The 16341-nt window shown below is 55.4% G+C and overlaps 2 protein-coding genes across 2 annotated transcripts; both read right to left on the bottom strand.

The window, feature by feature from the left end:
• Positions 1 to 4238: 4238 nt before the first annotated feature.
• TMDD1 (transmembrane and death domain 1) lies at positions 4239 to 5132 on the bottom strand. The gene has a single exon (XM_068971421.1). The coding sequence runs from the start codon at positions 5130 to 5132 to the stop codon at positions 4239 to 4241; it is 894 nt and encodes a 297-aa protein (XP_068827522.1).
• Positions 5133 to 10505: 5373 nt separating this feature from the next.
• On the bottom strand, positions 10506 to 15411 carry FIGNL2 (fidgetin like 2). The gene is made up of 2 exons (XM_068969755.1): positions 15308 to 15411; positions 10506 to 12487 (listed from the first exon to the last, which is right to left on the bottom strand). Exon 2 carries the CDS (start codon positions 12474 to 12476, stop codon positions 10506 to 10508), a length of 1971 nt encoding a protein of 656 aa, XP_068825856.1. The 5' UTR covers positions 12477 to 12487; positions 15308 to 15411.
• Positions 15412 to 16341: the final 930 nt, after the last annotated feature.

Here is a 16341-nt window from a genome sequence, read left to right as displayed (position 1 = left end):
TGTAATTTCACAGTCCACCTGACTAGTTTTGCATAGAACAAACCACAGCCAGTCAGTAAGCAGAGCTTCTATCTTGCTGGACCACTAGAAACTCTGTCCAGTTCTCAGAAGCCTGCTTCTGCGACATCATCTGTAGAACTTTTTGTACTACACCCGATTCCAGGTTGGAAAGGCATTTTCTTCAGTGACCCTGCTAACTGCTAGGATGAATGTATAGTAACATGTACAGGCTATATCGTAAACAGCACAAAACAGAAGCTGACGTGTGGTTATTCTTTTTAAGAGAATTATAAATACTGTAATATATCATTTTATTTTATTGGCATGCCTTTTTGTAAATACAAAGTACTAACTTATTAAATAGGAAATGGCTTCTGGCTTATGCCATTGTCATGTTTATTTTTATTTTTTATACTTTTCTTTCTTCTTAGAATTTAGATGCTGTCAGCCAATGTACATCCCCAAACCAGACAGACAGACAAAAAATTTTTTATCGCTAATGGTCTTTTCCAAAACAACAAAAAAATATATATATTTTTGTTCCAATGTGCAATAAATTCTAACCACTTCTATGCAAGATTTGGCTAAACTTCATAATTGTTCTTGTTCTTAGGTCTTGAGATGGGCCACAGAGCTATAAGATCCCGCTCTGTCCTCCAAGTGCTCGTGCTAGTGATGTCATTAAGCTACTAGAGCATATTAATGAGATTTTTTGAGCTCTGACCTTTTTTCCTTCCCCCAGGCCCTGGTCTCCCCACCCAGCAGGCTATCTCCTCAGTGACACACACAGGCCTTGGTACCCATCAGCCAGCTTCATAGGGAAGAAGCCACCTCCACTCTATTTGAAGTTTCACTTTTTTTGTTTGTTTCTAAAAACTCTTCCCACCTTCTTTCTCCTCACCTGATGGCCCTCCACCCACCCACTCGTTCACGCACTCTCACACTCACCCACCCTCCTCCACACTTCTTTGGTAGTAAGTGACACCATCACCAGCAGTTTACACCCGCAGTTAACAGGCATTGAACTGAAAGAGTCAGTGAAGGCGTTCTCGCACGTCTTCACCCAGTGGATAAGTGGCAACGCTTTGCCAAATACTAACGAAGCCAATCAAAAAGCAGCAGCAGCCACAGTATCACTGCACATATATATATAGATATATAAATACGATATAAATATTTATTTTTTGTAGCCAGGTCCTTGGTGCAGTATTTATACTCCAGAATTCACCTGTAAAAAAAAGGACAAAAAGCAAAAAGACATGTGTGATGCTGTTAATTTAAAATGCAGAGCCAAAGCCACCGAGCAGCAGCTGACATGGTTGCTGGTTTGTGTGTGAAAAACACTTTCCCCTCTTCTTTTCTTTAAGCTCCTCGTTGCTTAGGATGAGGAGACTCCGTCATTTAAAGCCGAGGGCGAGAGCAGGAGGCACTTCCCAAGTCGGCTGCCTTGCACCCACCCCTCTGAATGAGCCACTCTTGGCATCAGAAGTTGACTGAGGAGAGATTAACAGAAACTCCCAGTCAAAGCCCCTGGAACAGCAATGCCCAGAGTTCTCTCATTTTTTGCTGCAACCAACGTAAGCTTGTAAAAGACCAATAGTAAAGACTAGTGTATTAGTGAATGCATGGAGGCCAGCACTGCTCTAACCAAGACGTGATGAAAAGTACATCACTTCTATAAGCCAAAAGGAAACAAAAACAACCCTTTTTACTGTACAAGGGAAGCCTGTCTTGGTGTGCGTTTGTTGCTTGACCCAATATTGTTTATACCTGGGAAGTGGGACTTTAGCACATTTGGGGAAAGGAGGGGAACGAGAGAGAGAGAAATGAGGATTTCTCACTAAGTTCTGGCTAAAAAGCCAAGATTGGAGAGAAAAGCAAAGTCCTGATCTCCCCAGGTCCCCACCCACCCACTGTGTGTGGCATTCCTCCCCTGCTGGGCCGCTGCTTCCAGCCCCACGATACCTGTTCCTCACCACCCCCGGCAGATCCCCCAGAGATGATGCCAGCCAACCCAGCTAGGCTGGCCTTATTCCTGCCTTTTTCACCAGTACTTTAAGAAGAAAACCATTCCAACGCCCCACAGCTCGGGTGAGCACAATGCCCAACAGCCTCCACTCTGCTAGCTACTGCTGGGCCCTGCCCTCCATCTCCCCCACCCACAAACCAGCAGACTCGGCTGGTCTCATTGGCACCACCCCTGCCCCGCTTTGGGGACACCCCTCTCTAGGCCACGTCTCCCAGTCCAGGAACACTCAGGAGGATTTTGAAGTGCCCACTCTAGTCCGCTCCAGGAGCTCCGCTCTGGAGAGAGATGGCTGGTAGGTCAGTCCCCATCCTCCCCTCTCGGCCCCCAGCCTCCAGGCCTGCTGTGGAGGTTAGATGGCCACGGTTGTGACTTAGTGACTGAGTCCTGGGCATCTTCTGTAATGATGCCTCTTCTTTTCTCAGATGTTGCCCAAAGTTTTGCAAAAAGCTTCGTTCATTTTCAGGTACCCCCACCCCCTAAAGAATTGGCTGCAGCTAGCCAGCCAGGGGGGGACATCAGGAGAGAAGAGGGAGTCTGGGTGGGGAGGGGCCCAAGTTTTGCCATCTGGGCTGTGGCTCAGCATTCTGCTTTCTTGGATTCCCCTTCCAAGAGCACCAAGATTTCCTGTCAAAACACTCCTGAGGCACCCCCTGCCCCTGCCCCCCACTGCTGTTTGCTGTACATAGAGGCTAAGTGGGGTGGGGTGGGCAGGTGTGCACGTGTGGTGTGTGTGTGTGTGAAGAATGTATATAGGTAAAGGGGAGCGCGGTCCAGTGGTTCCAGAAAAGGGACAGAACTGTGTTCCATCCCTAGCTCGACCACTGACTCGCTGTGTGGCCTTGGGCAAGTCACTTAACCTCTCTGTGCCTCAGTTTCCCCGTCTGTAAAATGGGGATAATAATACTGACCTACCTCACAGGGGTGTTGTGAGGCTTTAACTAAATGTTTTGTAAAGTGTTTTTTGAGATACAGAGGCAAAGGCACTAGGGAAGGGCAAAGTATTTATTTGGACTTGCGGAAGATGAAATGGTACCATAAATGCTGCTATTCTGAGAGCCATTTTAAACTGCACTGCTCCAACCACCCCCGCTTCTCATCACCAGGACAGCAGGTCGAGAAAATGTCTTTCCTTTCACTTGCTTCTGGGGTTTGTGATTGTTCTAGACACAATTCTTTTACCCTTGCTGTATCTCCTTCCCTCACCCACTCGACTTGTTCCCTGTTCCGTTTATGCGGAAATGGCAGAAATGCTTGAGAAATGAGAATGTATAAGTGGATTGGAAGTTTATAGTCTGAAATTTCAATTTTACTTTGTACTGTACATCTTTTTACTTTAGAATTTGCAATAAAGGGTTACGTCAATCTTGTTTTCAACTCTCCTCTTGGACTGGCCTGTCATTCTGTCATTACTCTCGCACCAGAGCCCCTCGGCCCAGGGATGCCCACCCAGCAGGACCCCAGGGCATCTGCTGTCCTTCCCCGTGGTGGGAGCACAGTCTGAGTGAAGTCAGTGTGGGGGCTCACCCAGGCTCAGCTCCCTCAGTGGGGCTGGCAGTGCCTCACCCACTCAGGTGGGTAGGGAGAGTTTGGGACTCCAGGGAGAGCTTCAGGAGGCCTTGCCTGAGTGGAGAAAGCAGCTTGGGGACAGCAACCCCTGGAAGTGGGCGCAGCAACCCCTGGAAGTGGGCGCAGCTCCAGCAGGGCCTCAGAGTAAACTGAAGCTCTGCATCTCATTGTGTCCTCCTCCTTTTTCCCCAGCTCCGTTGCTGCTCACAAATCATCCCCTCTGCGCTCAAACTTTTGGTTCAAAGGAGCTCTGCATTCAAACACCTGACTATGCCACTATCTAGTTGTGACCAGTTTCCTTATGTGTAATGTAGATAATATCTTCCTTCTTGGGTTTCTACAGAGGGTAACAAATTATGTAACTGCTTAGCCTAGGGCCTGGCACACAGTGCTCAATGGTAGCTCTTAGTGGAAGAGTAAGCGCAAGATGACGGAACTAAAGCGGACACGAATTGGGAGGGCCTGCCTCTCCTACCCTAACCGGCCGACTGGCACCTGAGCCCCTCCTCTTCCACTGGCAGCCCCACTGGCTATGCAGTCATTTCCAACCAACTGATAAACTGTCGTTCCCACCTTTACGTATTTTGTAACTTTTATATGTCAAAAGCGCCACCAGGTCTGTGCTGCCATTGCACAGCTGGGGTCACAGGGGCAAGGAGGTACGGGCCCCGCCTGCAGCCCAGGCCGCCGGGGACGCCAGCGGCTCTGCAGTCAAGAGTGGTTCCGCTTCCCCACAGCCAGGAGCCCTGGCTGACCGAAGCAGGGGCGGGGTGGGCGGCCGGGGGCTGCCCAGCCGCACCCAGTCGCCGTCGCCGCCGGTGATCCACGGAATGAGTAGGATGAGCAGCGCCCCGACGCCCAGCGCCCCCCCGAAGCCGGTGAGGAAGCCGAGAGCCAGCGGCCCGGCCCAGCCCGCGGGGCTCCGCTGATACGGCCCCTGGGGCAGTCGCTCCACGATCAGCTCCAGCTTGTCCCAGTCGGGCTCGGGAACCGAGGAGCGGCGGGAACGCAGGGCCGGGGCGGGGACAGCGGGGGCGTCGGCTGTGGGCATGTAGCGCTGCCCGAACTTGCGCAGCTGTAGCGTTGCCTGCTGGTGGAGGTTCTTGCCCAGCTCCCGGGCCACGTCTGGGCGGCCGCTGCGCCGCAGGGCCCGGGCCACGCGGTCCCACGACAAGGACGGGGCCTCGGCGGCCAGCCAGGCCGCCAGCCCCTCCCGGCAGCCGTCGGACACGTCGGCAGCCTCGGCCGCCGGTTTCCCCGCTGCCTCGCGCCTCCGCCGCCGTTGGCCTGGCATCGCCGACGTGGGCACAGGCTCGGGCTGAGCCAGCTGGTCCTCCGAAAGCCTGGCCAGCTCAGCCTCGACGTCCGGCTCCGGCGCCTTCAGCAGCGATTGGAAGTGGCCGCACTCCTCCGGGGTTAGCAGCTGGGCCAGGCGGACGGCCGCGTGAGGGCCCATGGCGTCCACGGCCCCCGCCGGAGCCAAAGCCCAGCCCCAGAACGCCAGCGCCAGGGCCCCCGCCGGAGCCCGTGCCGCCATCGCCGGGCGGTGACTGCGATCCACACCGCCAGTGGGGAGAGGAGCTCCGAATGCCCGCGGGCGGGGGAGGGGCGCCAACATCCAGGGACGGGTGGCAGGAAGGAGGTTCCCACATCCAGGGACTAGGGTCGGGGGAAGCATCCAGGGATGAGAAAGGGGTCCTCCAGCAGAACTTGGAGGAGGATCTCCTAATACCCAGAAACAGGACTTCCGAGGGGAGGATCTCACAAAACCCCGGGGGCTGAAGTGAGTTTTCGATACCCAGGGATCGGTAAGGGGACTGGAGGCTAGGATCCCGGGCCCTTCTTTTGAAATGCCCGCTGGAGGCCTCCTGGCTGGCCTATTTCTGTCAAACTTAGCAGGTCTCCAACATCTCTTGATTCCCATTTACCGCCCCTCACCCTCCACCTTAGACCCCTTACTCTCCTTATTTCCTATATCCAGTCAATTCCCAAGTTTTCTTATTACCTGCTTGCTGTTGCTTCAATGGTGTCTGACTCTTTGCAGCTCCATGGACTGTAACCCACCAGGCTCCTCTGTCCATGGTATTCTCCAAGCAAAAATACTGGAGTGGTTGTCTTCCCAACCCAGGGGTTGAACCCAAGTCTCTTACGTCTACTTTGGCAGGCGGGTTCTTTACCGCTAGCCAACATGGGAAGCCTTATTACCTACTGAATATGGATAGACTCTACCCTTTCCTGTCCTCCCGCAGGTGCATCCAAACCCTCATGCTCTGTTTGGATACGGTAAGTGGTCCTCAAGTCCCCATGCCGCCTCCACACACGGGGACTGAACTCGCTTCCTTTCCCCAAGTAAGCTCAGCTCAGGTGCTTCTTTAGGTCTTGGACTGCACTCCCCGCTCTGCCTGTCACTCCTCAGCTGACAAGTCCTTTCTGGGATGCCCTCCCTGCCTCCCACCCACACCCTTGGCCCTATGTCTTCTCTAGGCACCCCCATCTGCTCCCACAGCACCCTACAGCTCCGTCTTCATACTGTCTCCCCCATTTGACTGTGTGTGTGTGTGCTGAGTCATGTCTGACTCCTTGTGACCCCACAGACTGTAGCCCACCAGACTTCTCTGTCCATGGGATCCTCCAGGAAATACTGGAGTGGGTTGACATTTCCTCCTCCACAGGATCGTCCTGACCCACAGATCGAACCCACCTGTCTTGCGTCCCCTGCATTGGCAGGTGGATTCTTTACCACTGTGCCTGGGAAGCGACCCCATTTGACTATAAGGGCTACCTGTTGTCCCCGTAGCAACTAGTGCATAACAGGTGTTCAGTTAAAGATTTGTTGAATTGGTGTGTGAATTCTTCACTTGCAAATCAGTCCCTGTCCACCAGTGACTAACCCCCCTCCCCCCCCCCACAGGCTTCATGGAGGAGCCTCAGCTCTTCAGGGGCATGGAAGAGCCTCCTGGTGCAGCCTTGCGACCCCATTGTTCCCCTCCCTTCCCCTCACTCTTGCCCTCACTCTGTGCTCCTGTAACTATAGTCACAGGTATGGTACAGTTTCCAGCTTCCATAGCTTTGTCAAGCTGAACCCACCCAAACCCGTCCAGGAAGTTGTTCTGACCCAGCGCCAATACCACCACCACCACCACCACCACGAGTTAGGGTCTTTTCTGGGCATTCTCGAAATAACCTGTGCATCCTCCATCAGGACGCTTCCTAGAAGTGAATTCGAGGATTTAGTCAACATTCAGGGTCTCCTATGTGCACCAAACACTGTGCCAGATGCGAGAATATAAAAATTTTGATAAGGTCTCTCCTTGAGCAGCTTTATCTAGCTGTATTTTCAAATGATCCATTGTTGACCTCTTCCCATCCTGTAATGTGGGCTCTCCAGAACTGAGGCTGTACTTAACCACTTCTGTATCCTGAGTGCTGTCTACACAGAGTAGGTGTGCAATAAACCAACTAGAGAGCAAGGGGGATCTGGACCGCCAAGGGCCGAGAGGGTTGGGTTCACTGAGCCGTAGTTCATTGTGCTGGAGCCCTCATACCCAGACACACCAGTTGTTTCTCTCCGAGCGGAAACTGCTTCATAGAGTCTAGCCATGGGCGGGCTTTGGCTCCTGAAAGCCCTGGATAGGCTTTAAGCCTGGGCCAGCAGAAGCCAGGGGGCCTGCTTCCCTGTCCCTTCCATGCATTTTTGATCATTTTGCTGAGCACACTCAAGTCCTCAGGCAGTTGTGGGTCCAAACCTCTCATGGGTATCTCCATAGAGCCTTTTTAACAAGATGTTCCTCCCCAGTTTTTTGTGTCCCAGTTTATGCTGACTTGTCAGTGTGGGGATTGGCAGATGGTGGTGGACGAAGGATTCCAAGTGGCCTGAAAGACTAGAACACACTGTGTCCCCACCCTGCCCTCTGTCCCCTTTCCCTCCATCCAAGGATGATCCTAGCTCTGGCCAAGGGCTGCTGGCCAGGTTCTAAGTGAAACTTCCTCTTCAGCACTCATCTATTCATTCACCCACTCACTCACTCGGCAAACACACGAGCCCTTCATCCCTAATGCTTCAGAGGCTAAGTCAGCCCCAACACTGAGCCTCTGGGAGCTCAGAATTGCAGGCAGGCCGTCCCTATCGAGGGGTTTTCCCCCCTGGTGGTCTCACTTATGTGGTAGGCACTCAACAGTGCCAGAGTAACAGGAATGGTCACATTTTGCTGAAGAAACAAACACACCCACAGAGCCACATCCGTGGCACCAGCAGACCTGGAAGCCCAGGCATTTCCCAGAGGGCTCCCCACATCCTGCTGCCCCCAAGAAATCCTCTGGAAACCACGTGTCATCGCTTTAATACTGTGTCATACTTTTTCTTTTAAAATACAGTCTCTTCTGAGGTAGACAGACCGAACTGCAGAGCGTCATCAGACAGGAGATAAATACATCCATGTACAACACGCATCAACATGAGGTAGAAATGGTTACAGCTGGAGGGGAGGACCCCAACCCCAACGTGGGTCAAGGAAGAAGAGAGCCAGCCTGCCCTCCCCCCATCCCTGCCCCTGGATTCTTTGGTATGCCCCCCCCCCCAACATTGCCAGAGCTGGACCTGCCCTTCTCCCACTCGCCCCAGTGCCCATGAGGTAGGTGCTAGTAGACTGGGGGCTGTCTCCTTGTGCAAAGCTCCCCAAGGCCAGTAGAGGAGGTGGTGGGGGCCCTGGGTCTCGGTCAGTGAGCTCCTCCCCCCAACCCCCAGAGCTGTCTGCCTCTTGAAGGGATGGCTGAGATCCCAAACCCCCTCCCCAATGCCCTCCATCCCCCCCATCCCCCCATACATACACACACCTGAGAGAACCTGCTCACTCGCTGCTCCCCCCATGGGCTTCTCACAGCCAAGGCCCTGCACCCACTGCTTTTGCGGCACCGTAGCCCTTCAGTCAGCCAGCTCCAAGGAGCACAAGGAAGGTCAGGGACCAAGGCAGGGAGGAAGAGAAAGCAGAGCAGCTTTCCTGTTAGCACTCCTAGGCCAGCACAGACCCTCCGCACCTTGGCACCTGAAACATCCCCTTGGACTTCCTTCCAGCTGGGAGTGGGAGGTGGGAGACACTCCAGGAGCTGTCAAGGTGGTGGTAAACAGGGCAGGCTAGGGTGGTGGGAGAGAGAGGTGGGGTGGTGGCTTGTCCCCCACCTCTGGACCAAAGGTCAGAGTTGTGAGAGGGGCTCCCCAACAGAGAGGGGGTACAAAATACTCCAAAGCCCCATCACAGGAAGGTTGGTGGGAAGAAGAATACAGTTCTCACAAGGAAGGGCGCCTAAGCCTGGGCTTCTGGTGGAGAGTTTGGGTGGGACTGAGAATAAAAGTCCAATGTTTATTCAGGGGAACACAGCTGCCCATCTCCTCCACCCTCTCATAGCCCCTGGAGCCCTAGGCCTAGGGCACTAAGAGAACAGGAGAGGCAAGAGTCCCCTCAGAACCTTCTCCTGCAATGCTCGGCCACCCACTCACCCCTCCTCAAAGCCTCCCAGCAGACCGTGGAGGCTGAGTCGGCAATGAGCTCTGTGCCCAATCAGACCTGTAGCCAGACTACTTTCCCTCCGGAGGAAATCTTCTTAGCAGAAGGTACAGGAGACCTCTGCCTAGACAGGGACCAGGTGGGATGACCTCTCTGGGGACTTTCGACCCGGGTCATCTTCCCATTTGGGCCCTCTCAGCCTACCTGCTAGCTCTGGGGCAGGCAGTGGGCAAGGGCATCCCAACTCTGGATAACCAACCCTGCACACAAAACACGCTACTCAGCTGAGGGGTGGCGCCTACAGGAAGAGCAGCAGGAAGGGAGCAAGACCTACCTCCTTCCAAATGCCACAGCTCAGTCCTCATCACCCCTGCCTACAACCCTGGCCCTGAGGAGGAGGCCCCTGCAATACATTCTGCTTCTGTCCCAAGAAGCGCAGGGGCTGGAGTGTGGCCTCTCGGTCTTCCTCTCCCCTTCCCCTCAGGTCTCACTTTCTGAGTCTTCTGAGAGAATCTGCTTCCCTAGGGCTGAAGGGGTTGATGGGCTGGGGGCGGGGGGCACACACACAGGAAAGCAGCCAAAATCTAACATTCTTTCTGAGGTTAGTTTCTTCCTGAGTCATCAAAAGAAAAACAGCAAATTCTACACATCTTACAAAAATAAGAGGCCTAAAATATTAAACAAGCTACATTTCTGGAATTTTCCTCCTCAAAAACAACAAAAACCCCTTCATTGGGTGTTTTTCTTTTTTGCTTGACTCCCACAGACCTAAGGTTTCAGCTGGATGAGGGGAGAAGGGAACCTCCTCTTCCTCAGCCCCTTAACCTCCAGATCTTCTGCAAAGGGACACTGCAGTCTTTGAATGTGAGGGACAGAAGGCAGGGAGAGGGACCAAGACACAGAGAGGCTGGAGAGCGAGGGATAGAAACAGAAGCACTGAAGGTGACAGACGACACGGCGGGGAGGAGCAAAAGGGAATCAGGGCTGGAGCCGGGGAGCGAGAGAAGGGTGTATGGTCAGTGACAAAGCGACGGAGAAAGAAAACCACCAGCAGCAGAGAAAGGGAGACGAGGAAAAGGGGAGGGAGCCGTTCAGACAGCGAGGAGACAAAAGGATTGCGGCGAGAGAGCAGGAGTTCCCTAGGCCCCGGGGCCAGTCTTCCGCGGGGCAGAGATGGCGAGCTTCCCGTCCACAATAAATAGGAAAAAACCTGAGTACACAGCTCATATGGCATCTCTCTGCCTAGCACAAGCATTTTCCTTCCCACGGGAAAAAAAAAAAAATCCACCGGCAGCCCCCACACCCCTCACTCCGGCACGCCCCAGCCCAGCCCGGTGGGGTTAAAGAAGACCCTTCACAACCGAGGGGCCGGTAGTGGGCGGCAGCTCCCTCGGCCTCCTGGTGCGCCATCAGTGTCCGAAACCGTACATTTTGTCCCACTCCACGAACGAGTCCAGGTCCTTGGGTGAGGCCCTAGGGCCCACCTTGGCCAGCGCTGCCTCCATGTCCTTATAGGAGATGGGGCGCTGCAAACCCGGGAGGCCTGCCCCGGCCGCCGCCTGCTGGCACAGCTGCCCCAGCTCGCCCCCAGAGAAGCCCTGGGTGCCCTGCACCAAGGCGGCCAGCTCCCGCTCGCTCAGCGCGCAGCCCTGCTGGGCCAGCGCCCGCTGCAGGATCTGCCCGCGGGCCGGGCCGTCGGGCAGCGTCACGTAGAAGCGGAGAGCGAAGCGCCGGCGGGTTGCCTCGTCCAGGGCCGCGGGCCGCGAAGTGGTGCCCACGACCAGCACGCCGTCCGCTCCCGCACCGCAGCCGCCGTCCAGACAGGCCAGGAGCGGCGCCTGCAGCGCGCCTGCGGCGGCCGTGCCGTCGTCCCGGGCGGACAGCAGCGCGTCCAGCTCGCTGATGAGGAGTACCGCGGGCGGGCGGCAGCGCGCAGCCGCGAAGGCGGCCTGAAGGAGGCGCGCGCCTTCGGCAGCGCCGGGCGCGACCAGCGTGCCTCCGCGCAGGCGCAGTAGCGTGGCGCCTAGTTGCGTCGCCAGGCAGCGGCCCAGCAGAGCTTTGCCAGCGCCCCGCGGTCCGAAGAGCAGCACCGTCCGCGGCGGGCGCGGGCTGCCGGGGTAGGCGGGCGGCCTCAGCAATGGCCACACCAGCTCCTCCTCCAGCGCCGCCTTGAGCGCGCCCTGGCCCGCCACGTCCGCCCACTGCACCGGCGGTCCGCAGTCCACCATCTTGCTGGTCGCCAGCTCCAGAGCCCCCTGGTCCACACCTTTAGGAGGCTCTGCTGAGGGCACCGCGAAGCCCCCGCGGGGAGCCGGCGCCGGGGCCCGCTCCGGGAACTTCTCAAAGGGCTCAAGTTGCGGGCCGTAGACGGGGGAGCCCAGGACTTTGAGGGGGACGCCACCAGCGTACTTGCCTGACGCCTCCTCCGCCGCTCCTGGCGGCTTCGCCCGGAACCCGTTGCCCCGACACTCGCCGTTGTCCGCGGCGGGGTAGGAGGCGCCGTCGGCCGCCGGGGCTTTGGCGGGCTCGAAGGCGTACTTGCGGTAGCGGCCTTCGGCTCCCTCGTCTGTAGCCTTGCGCTTCAGCGACACCCCGGCCTCCGCTACCCCCTGGAAACCGTAGGAGGCGGGTGACGGCCGGGGTGGGGCCGGCGTGGGCAGGGGCGTGGGCGCCGCCAGACCGGAGGTCAGGTAGGGGGCCGGGGGCGGGGCGGGCGGCGGCGGGAGGGCCCCGTAACCCGTCTGCGCGGCGTAGCCCCCCGCGGGGTAGTTGTAGAGAGACCCCGAGGGGCCGTAGCCCGGCGGGGGCGGGGGCTGCAGGAGCGCGGCCGGGGGCGGCGGGGGCAGCGCGGCGCCTGTCTGCGCGCAGTAACCCGGCGCCAGGTACCCCCCGCCGTAGCCCGCCGCGTACTCCGGCGCCGCCGACGGGCCCCCGCACGCGTTGCCGGCGTAGAGGGGTTCAGGCAGGTTCCCGGCTAAAACCGGGGAACCGCCGAGACCCCCAGAGCCGCCCCCACTGCCCGACTTGGTTCCCGGGAGCCCCTCGTGGAGCGAGGCCAAGGGGTAAGGAGTCTCTGGCCCCGGCCAGGGTTCGGGGTCCCCCTTGGCGCCGTTGAGGAAGGCGGCGTCGCCGTAGCCGCCCAGGGTGGGGCGCTCGTAGGGCGAGTCCAGGACCCCCGAGTACTTCTCGGCGTAGCGCTTGAGGAGGTTGGAGGCAGTGAGGGCAGAGATGTCGTCGTGTGCCCAAGCATAGTGGCAGCGCTGGCGACCCCCAGGGGGCAACTCCAACTTGTGGGCCGGCGACGGGGTGGTGGAGGAGACGTCCAGGTGCTGCTCTGGCCACTGGTTGAGGGGCTGGGCGTGTTCCGGTGTCCAGTGCATCTTCGACAGAGCTGCAGGCAAGAGAAGCGGCTAGTGAGATCCTGAAGAGCCTCTAAGGCCCCACCGACTGCCAGCCGCAGGCGGACCTTCTTAAACCATAGCTTGGGACAGGCTGGTTTTCCCGCATCCACTCACAGCGTTCCACCCTACCCGGGCCATCTTCAGGCACCAAAATCACCGTATTTGTCTTGTCCCACTATTAAAGTTGTCTGAAAATACTTTCTCAGAACCAAGATGCATCTGAAAATGATGGTTTTTTGAGTCCTAACCTCACCTAGGCAATGACTATTTTGTCCTGGTGCCTCCAGCCATCCACTCTAGAGACACATGGTCCTCACTTTCAGACCTACTGTAGTGAAGGATGGTGTCTGTGGCAGAGTCTCACTGTCCCTGGGAAACCCCAGAGGCTGACCCAGAAGCATCACTTCCTTTCCACGTGGTTTCTTGTATCTGCCTGATGGAGTTAGAGCACCTGGGTTCCAGACCCAACTCTGCCTGAGATGGTTGCATACCCAGAGCAGGTGCTGCCACCTGCCTCATTCCCAGAATGTTTCACCACAATACAAAAAGGTTGTTTCGAATAAACATAAATGTCTTCTGGAGAAGATGGGACAAAGTTAGTGCCCATCATAGAAATGGGATTTCCCTGGTGGTATAGTGGCTAAGACTCGCAATGAAGGGGGCCTGAGTTCAGTCCCTGGTCAGGGAACTAGGTCCCACATATCTCACCTAAGAGATCGCATGCTTCAACAAAAGGTCCCATTTGTGGCAACGAAGATCCTGTGTGTCATAACTAAGACCCAGCACAGCCGAATGAATAAAAATGAATATTACAAAACAGAAAGTTGGTCACAAGTTTATCTGCACTTCCCAGGAACCAAGTAACTGCTAAATAAAACACACTATCATACTCAAAACAAGCAAAAATATTCCTGGCATAGAGATCATAGAACTTTTTTTCATGGACCTCAGGAAACGGCCTCTTAGGTAGTCATGATGTAAACACTGCAGAAGTATTTATTTCATACAGTGTCCCTCAGCACCAGTCCAGGCGTGGGCCAAACTGGTAAAAGGTATTCAAGGCCTGGGGAACAGCACTCTCCAACTGTATGGCTCCAATCTGTTTGCTTGATCTGAAAATAACTGCTCAAAGACTAACTGGGCCCATGACGTTCCAGACAGTTTTTGCTAATGATTATTTCTCAGTCCTAAGCTTTTGATAAGTTAAGCTGACAGGTCAATATTCTTGCTTCAACAGAATTTTACTGCTGCTAAGTCACTTCAGTCGTGTCCAACTCTGTGCAACCCCATAGAACGGCAGCCCACCAGGCTCCCTCGTCCCTGGGATTCTCCAGGCAAGAACACTGGAGTGGGTTGCCATTTCCTTCTCCAATGCATAAAAGTGAAAAGTGAAAGGGAAGTCGCTCAGTCGTATCCGACTCTTAGCGCCTACCAGGCTTCTCCATCCATGGGATTTTCCAGGCAAGAGTACTAGAGTGGGGCGCCATTGCCTTCGGAATTTTACTGAGCACATACTAAAAGCTGTGCCAGGCATGGGAGCAGATTGAAAAGTGAATATGATGTTTCAGCCAGAAGAGACAACATCCTTTATGAGGTGGAAAATCAGAGGTGTGCGTCCAGAGTTCTGGGGCTCCGGGGAGCATATCATGCCTAGTCAAGAAGGCCTCGCCAGGAAGGAACTTGAAGGGTGAGAGGCCAAGTTGACCTGACAGGCTAGAGGATTCCAGCAATTCAAAGACTCGGAGCACAGTGCACTGAGAAAGCTAGGGCTAGAATAGCTCATATGCCCTCTTCCCCACCTCAAGATGCCTTACCGCCAGCTTCTGAGAAACTGTGATAAAACAAATCTGTGTCTATGATGTGACCTGTGCTCCTTTAGAAGTAGGACTTATGTGCAGTGCACAACCTATATAACCATACACTGCAAGCCTCAGGGGAGTACCAAGAACTGCTGGGGCACCAGAACCCTGGAAGTGGGTATATGTGGGGGCAGTGGTACAAGAAGAGTTTGAAAATTATCAGATTGCTTCTCAGCAATTGCCCTTACTTGTAGTAGCTTGACTGCACCACCTCTTATGACTGACCTGACGTCAGTGAGGTGAGGTCAGTCTTTGAAAATAAAACCGTTTACCCTCATCCCCACGCCCTAGGGAAGGCGTGAGCCATGGATAGTAGAGCTTTAAAAGAGGTTTTTTTGTTTGTTTTGGCTGCACTGCACAGCATGTGGGATCTTAGTTCCCCAGTCAGGGATCCAGCCCACGTCCCTTGCATTGGAAGCGCCCAGTCTTAACCACTGGACCACCAGGGATGTCCCCAAAGGGGAGTTCTTAAGAGTTGTTTCACCTCCATCTGAGAGGTGCTCCTGGCCACCAGTGGCAAGAGAGCAAGCAGAGACAGCAGAACTGAGGGGTGGGGGGGCGGGCGGCGTGTGAGGGAGGCACGTGTGCAGCTCCTGCTGCGGGGTCGCCAAAGAACAGAGGCTTCACCTGTTGTCAAGGGAGATAATTTCCTGGGACATCAGAAATCTCAAGTGGTACCCGTTGCAGGGTCATATGTGGTAACGTCAGAATTGTACAGATTGTGTTACGACATGGGCCCGAAACCTGCTTTTTGTTGTTGTTGTTTTGTTCATTATTACCTATGCTTTGGCTCCTTAACATAGAGAAAAGAGATTTGACCTGACAGAGCACTCTCCCTGAACCTTATTAACCGGGCGTGCTGGAAGGAAAGGTGGTCCCTCCCAGAAGGACAGACACAGATACAGCAAAGAAGACTCTGGGTCTGGGCTTGTTCCCACGCATTTCCTTCACCTGCCAGATCTGCTGCTGCCCCTTGGCGGCGTCACGGGGTATCTTCCCAGCGCCTCTCAGCAGCTCCTGCCCCGGCTGGCAGTGGTCTTCACTCAGGCCTGCACTCTCCAGCCCGTGGTCCGCACTGAGTCACCCCCACCTCAGTCCTTGTGGACCCCAGAAGCCCACTACCTCTGGCCCTCCAAGCCTGTCCTGCCGGTCCCACACCCATCTATCTCATCTGCTCTGCACTCAGCCCCTTCTGAGGTTTCCCAGCCCCTGCAGCTCATCCTGCCCACTTGATCTCTACCCTCAGTGTGCTTAGACGCAGGCCTTCTGCTCCAGGCAGTTCCCTTCCATTGTAGTTGGGGGCACATCTCCATCACCTCCGGCCTTCTGTTTTCACCTTTATCCACATCAGCATCCATTTTAGAGACTAGGAGGCCTGAGGGTCTCTCAAGCTCAACCTCTCCAGCCTAGGCTGGGACCTTGCTCCATAATTGACTATCCTTCCCCACTACCATGCCCCGGCTCTGCCCCCACAGCAAGCTTAATTCTTTCCCAGCTTCAGAAAGACTTCCTTGACCCTAAGCCCTCCACTGACTACCAGCCCATCTCTCCTGTCCTCCTCCATTCTTCCCAGAAGCATCACCATCTACCTGCTTGATATTATCTGCAGTGAGAGCAGGCGGAGCATGCTGTCTCCCTGTCCCTGCCCTCAGGCCAGTTACAGCCCTCTCCTCTCTGTGGTCTGCTTCCCTCAGGAGCAGGAGGGATCTTCTCTGAAGAGGCACCCCGCCTCCTCCCCAGGTTCATAGGGCATACTCTGGTCCCTATATCAGCTGAGCTAGACATTAAGATATGCCCCAGGGACTGGAAGGAAAATGTGGGTTTTGAATCAGAGAACTGGATTTGAATTGAGGCTCTGACCCTTACAGTGTTAGGCTGGGCCGACTGCCGGACGTCACTGAAGCTCAATTTCTCCATCTGTTAAAAAACAATAGAACATTTGCCCTGCACAGTGGCCATGAGGATTTAAAAAGATAAATATGGAT

This window comes from Capricornis sumatraensis, chromosome 4 (assembly GCF_032405125.1).
Source record: "Capricornis sumatraensis isolate serow.1 chromosome 4, serow.2, whole genome shotgun sequence".
Taxonomy (NCBI): Eukaryota; Metazoa; Chordata; class Mammalia; order Artiodactyla; family Bovidae; genus Capricornis; species Capricornis sumatraensis.
This window is presented reverse-complemented; position numbering and strand designations above follow the sequence as displayed.

Coding starts and splice junctions, on each gene's coding strand:
- TMDD1 (XM_068971421.1), bottom strand. CDS start 5,132: ATGGCGGCACGGGCTCCGGCGGGGGCCCTGGCGCTGGCGTTCTGGGGC.
- FIGNL2 (XM_068969755.1), bottom strand. CDS start 12,476: ATGCACTGGACACCGGAACACGCCCAGCCCCTCAACCAGTGGCCAGAG.